Consider the following 6,000-nt stretch of genomic DNA (forward strand, 5'->3'; position numbering starts at 1 on the left):
TCACATTTGACTTCGGTATGTATACTATATCTTTGTTCGGAATAATGAATTAATAAACAACTTCATGGCTGTATTATTAAGTCATTATTTAAGTGTTGTGAAAGACCTCAATATGTGTATCTGACATCCACAGTAACTTACATAAACAAAAGACAAAACATAGAAAACCGAGCTAAATGTTCAGTTGGTCAAGAATAGCATTAATATCAAATATAACAGAAATTACTGTAATATATGTGGGAGAACTCATAGGAAGAAATCATAAAAGAAGCAAATGCATCTTTGTTTATCAAAAGTAAATAAAGCACAAAACAGCTGCTTCTAGAATATCAGCTTCTAGAATATCAACAAAATTAGCCCATTGCATTTATTCAATCCAGTGTATTAGTAGTTTTCATTCTTTACTTATTCAATAATTTATTAAAGGCTCATTTTGTAAGACAAGAAGTTTTTTTGACTTATGAGTTTCCTGCATCGCCATTGTGCAAACTATGACTAAAGACATGAAAGACTTTACCCTGCTGTTTCCCATTCTTTCTTGTATAATCTCCTCATCACTACACTTCACTTTCTTATTGTTATTCAACTCAAGTATGTCTACTTTCATGTTTCTGGCCAAGAACAAAGTATTATGATCAATGTGGATATACATTACCATCATGAAATATGATTTTTGTCATGTTTTATCAACAGGTGCTTTAAAGTCCACTCCTCTGTTTCAGTCAACGAACCAAATAAATTACTCCATCATTTTTGAGTTTGAGTTGCTGGGACTCTATATCTTGTCAATATATTTTTTCACTCGTGATCATGCTTTTTTCACTATTTTTGAAAAGAAGACTATAATGTCAGTGTTGAATGTGGAAGATATTATGCTAAATGAAGAAAGCCAGATACCCAGAAGCCCCCTACACACAATGATGTACGCTCCCAGTTATATGCAGACTTTAAAAATGTTGTTAAACAGAAAGTGATAGAATTGTAATCACAAGTGAAACACTGGGTGAAAAAATAGAATATTAATTTTAAAATTTTCAGTTATATATGACTAACAATTCCTAGTAATTATTTTACAGATTGAAAGTATACTTAATAAATTATTATGGATGAAAAATTGAAATAAATTTTAGATGCATTAATGTACACATAGTATCTATGTAAAGTACTACTATGTACTTTCACTATTTGTATATATATATATGTATATGTATGTGTAAATATGTTCACTATAATTATCATCAATAAAATATATATAAAACTAAAGTCATATTGCACAAATTATAATAAGATTGTTCCCCTTAGTTGTAAGTATGCTATGGGTTGATCATAAAGTTTTAAAGATTGTCAGTAATTAAATGTGGTTCAGGTGTCATTTGAAGGTGTTAATATGGTTGTCTAAATATCTATTTGCACTGTAAAATTACAAACAAGATTCTTTCTCTTTTAAAAACATTATTAGTCTTGGCCTCTTCAAGCAGAGTGTTAGTACATGTGAGAGTTGATGGAATGCCAAAGACATATGCATCTTTATATTTAACTTAAAATAGATGAAAGCCTTCAGGTTGTCCAGTGAAGAATGAGGTTTGTATAATCTAATGTAGTGAAAATCTATAAAGAACAAAACAACAACAAATTGATAAAGTAACTTTTGCTATCCTGTGACAGAAACTGGAAAAATCACTTCTATACAGAATACAGAATAAAAACTAAATAGCATGCAGAGTACTAATACTAAATTTAATAAAAAATAAATTTAAAATGTGAAACTTACTTAGTATGTAATATCAAATGAGTGGTTTGAGATTTTTTTTTTCAAACCACTTAGTTTATAAAAATGTAGTTACCACATTACTAGTAAGTTTCAGACAATTCTTGCTAAACAAAATCAGCCAAAATCCCTAAAATGACAAGTATGGGAAGGATGACACATGACTCTGATTTTGAGGACATTTTCTTGAATTTGAAGCTTCTGAAGTATTGAATGTACTGCGTCTGTCATGGTACACATGTGCCTTTGTGAATATTTATTCTAGATCTCAGGAATCTGGCCATGAGTGGTGAAATGAGCCATAACTGAAGGGAAAAAGTCAGTAATAACTTTGGGAACAAGGTGGAATTGTCATGTTACTGTGTAATTTGCTTCTGAAATGAACAATAAATTAAATAAAATAAAAATAAAAGTATTACATTTATTTATATATGTGCATATGTATACACATATATATGCATATCTATATATGTACATTCAACCATGTAACAGCAAATATCTGGAGGTCAGAAGACAACTTGAAAGACTTGGTCTCTCTCTCCACTAACAGAGACTAACATGCATCATTTTCCTGACAACAAGTGACTTTATCTGCTATGGAATCTCACTGGCCTATGTGATTTATCCTATAGCATGTATGTTATCAGAACACATAAAATACCAATGTAAAATTACAAAATATTTATAAAATCAAAGGAACTATTTTGTTTATTATTGAGCTGTTCAGTTCAAGAAAAGTTGAAGGCTAGAGGTCCCCAAGGACAATGAAAGCAAAACTCTTTGCAACTACTAGGTCCTGTTTATGGGCAACTTTCCAAGACAGGCACAACTTTTTTCAGTGTATATAAACCACACTGAGCTGAAATACCCTAATCATTACTGGTTATAGCAGAAACTACAGTGGAATGGTTTTGGATTCAAGGAAGATTTAGAGGAAACATCATCCTAAAGGGAAGACCTGTTTCTTGTATAGTGAGTGCTTCCAAAAATGATTGTTGCAACCTTTTTTTAATCTCAAATACTCATCAAAGATTTGTCTGTTTGCTTGTTTTGGTGGTGTATATTTTTTCCTCCTTTATAATTTTATACAGAGTATTGCATTTTTAATTGCTGTGTTTGACAAAAAAGTACATGTTTTCCCTTCCAACAAATACTTGAGACTTCTGGGAACTTAAAACAGTTTTATGTGGTCATATCTAATGACTTCTTACTGTATTCTTACAAGTTCTAAATCTCTCAACTTTGAGAAGTATGGTGTTCACAGATCACTAAACTTACTCTGTATTTTCTCAAGCTATATGTAATACAGTAAGAAATAGTTAATAGAGATTGAAGGGAGATGAGAACAATTGGGTTTAATGAAAGCATAGTTCTTTATTAATTCACAGAATCAGTAAAAGGTATGTGAAAATGCCACTGATATTCAAGGTTAATAGCATTGAATTGTGAACACAATGAAATTGCACTAACTTTTATGTAAACACTGTATTTTTATTTCATCATGAAGAGTAAAGTGCCTTGCTTAATAAATATTGTCACTTTGCCTTGAACACTTAATATCAAGTTTCTTATCAGTTACATTCAAGTTTGGAAGAAATATTGGAGAAAGACCATAGTTTACACATTTACACTACAACTTTGCTACTTGATTGAACGTATTGACAAAGGAAAATCAATAATATTATAATCAATAAAATATAATGTATTTAAAGCACTTGAGACAGAAACTGCAAAATATCTGCTAACTTGAGTTTCTAGTTTTCCAACTTCAAAACTAAAAATATAATGAGAAAGTAGAGAAATTAAGATGAGGAATAAGTAAAGTAAGAATGTAAAGTAAGGAAGAAAAAACTATAGGCAGGGAAAGAAGCTTTCAGGAAGAGATTATTCAAAGTATGACATGAAATCTCACCATTTATATTAGAAAACCAGTAAGTATATGACAATAATTAACATCTTTAGGCATGTAAATATACGAAAGTGAGGAACTACACTTTGAAGGGTTAGTCAAAAAATAAAGAAATACATAATGCTAACAATGTGTCTTTAGCACCTGGTTCTCAGTTTACTCAATGAAAAGATTTTCTCACACTTTTTAATAGCATCAGCTCAATTCTGTCAGTTCACACACAGTCAACACTAGACTTATGCCTGGAACTTTTGTGTTTATGTTTGAAATATGACAATAGATTGTCAATCTGTAAGTATTATGGTCAAATAAAGAGGATCTAACTATGTCTCAGTTATTAACCAAAGAAACTTATGTTTGATTCCTTGAAGACAAAATATATTTAAGGTCTAAAAAATGTAAGGATACTATTTGCTACTAATATTTTTAATCAACATATTCATTTTGATACTCTGTATATTGTCTTTCAGATGTGTAATGCTGTTTCTCCATCTATCATTCTACATTAAGGAATCTTCCCCGCTAAGACACAATATAGAAACATGTATTTCAAACTTTGGTTGGATAAATTGTTGAGATTTCAATCTGCATTATTTCTGCTTACTTGATTGATTAAGAAAGTTATCTTTACTATTCCAAGATTTCTTGGCTGAGCTCTCTTTGTGTAAGCCATTAGTGAAGTTTGCCAAATGGAAGATGATAACCAGACTGTGGTATCTGAGTTTTTTTTTCAGGGACTTTGTACCTCAAAGGAACTGCAGATCTTTCTCCTGCTGCCATTTTCCACCCTTTATGTGATAACTGTGGTAGGCAACCTCTTTGTGGTGATATTAATCATCGCTGATCATCATCTCCATTCTCCCATGTACTTTCTTCTAGCCAATCTCTCATTTGTTGACTTCTGCCTTTCTTCAGTAAATACACCCAAACTGATCACAGACCTTCTAAAAGATAATAAAACTATTTCTTTTGGGGGTTGCATGAGCCAGATCCTCTGCGTGCATTTCATTGGAGGAAGTGAGATGGTGCTTCTTGTAACAATGGCCTATGACCGCTATGTGGCCATCTGCAGGCCACTCCACTACACCAGCATCATGGACAGACAGAAGTGCATCTGGCTCGTTTTGATATCATGGATCATTGGATTTGTGCATGGCATTAGTCAATTGCTCTTGATTGTAGATCTACCTTTCTGTGGACCTAGAATGATAGACAGCTTTTTCTGTGATATTCCTTTGGTGATGAAATTAGCCTGCACCAATACTGATACTCTGGAAATCGTGATAAATGCTGACAGTGGTATTTTAGCAACAACTTGTTTCATTCCATTGCTGATATCTTACACTTACATTCTATTAACTGTTCAACTTTATTCTAAAGATGGTTCAGCCAAGGCACTCTCTACCTGTACCTCCCATATCACAGTGGTTGTGCTATTCTTTGGGCCCATCATTTTTATCTATCTGTGGCCAGTCAGCATCCCTTGGGTGGACAAGTTTCTTGGTGTGTTTTATACAGTCATCACACCTTTTCTGAATCCAGCCATCTATACACTTAGAAATAAAGACATTAAGAATGCCATAAAGAAGCAGATAAATTACATGTAAATTCAGGAACAATATTTGGAATTGTTATGTAATAAGAAATTTCAGATTATTCAACAATTTAGCCAACTTTCAACTAGTAATTAAATCTTACAATTTCATTTCTTCAACATATTTTCTTATATTAATGTATGGCTATAAAATAACTATTATTAACATACATTCAAAGTATAACACTTAATAGATTTGCAAATTAGGAATAATAATGCTTCTGCATAATAAACCTTTTTGTGTCTGATTATTAGAGGATGATACAAACAGGGTAATAACAAAAACTTACTGGATATTATCAGTGCTCCCAACACTATGCAAACACTAGATTATTATTAATCACTAAATTATTAACAATACATTATTATTATTACTTATGAATATCATTTTTTAAAATGTCTATGTTTAGCATTATGTGGCAATATTGATTTTAATTTCACTACAGAAGATACTGAAGAAACTTGAAAAATCTACATATTCTTAGAAATCAAAACAATTAAAAAGCAAAATCATAATTCTAGCTGTCTCAATTTAACATAACCTCTGTAATTAACTCCTAAATATTCATATAAATTAAGAATATCCATTTATTTTATTCCTTATCTGAAAAAAACGAAGTGTTTACAGTTTTTTAATGTACTTCCATCAGTTTATTGGCATGATCATTATTTTACTTTGTATGATGAAGTAATAGAACTGCCAAGGTGAGTTAGGTAAACATATATTGA

At 31.2% G+C, this 6,000-nt stretch overlaps 1 protein-coding gene across 1 annotated transcript; it reads left to right on the forward strand.

Annotated features, from left to right (window-relative positions):
* The first annotated feature begins 4,366 nt into the window (after nucleotides 1-4,366).
* LOC142844936 (olfactory receptor 4K3-like) lies at nucleotides 4,367-5,284 on the forward strand. Its single transcript, XM_075963711.1, has one exon. It carries the CDS (start codon nucleotides 4,367-4,369, stop codon nucleotides 5,282-5,284), a length of 918 nt encoding a protein of 305 aa, XP_075819826.1.
* The last annotated feature ends 716 nt before the right edge of the window (nucleotides 5,285-6,000 follow it).

Source organism: Microtus pennsylvanicus, chromosome 2, assembly GCF_037038515.1.
Source record: "Microtus pennsylvanicus isolate mMicPen1 chromosome 2, mMicPen1.hap1, whole genome shotgun sequence".
Taxonomy (NCBI): domain Eukaryota; kingdom Metazoa; phylum Chordata; class Mammalia; order Rodentia; family Cricetidae; genus Microtus; species Microtus pennsylvanicus.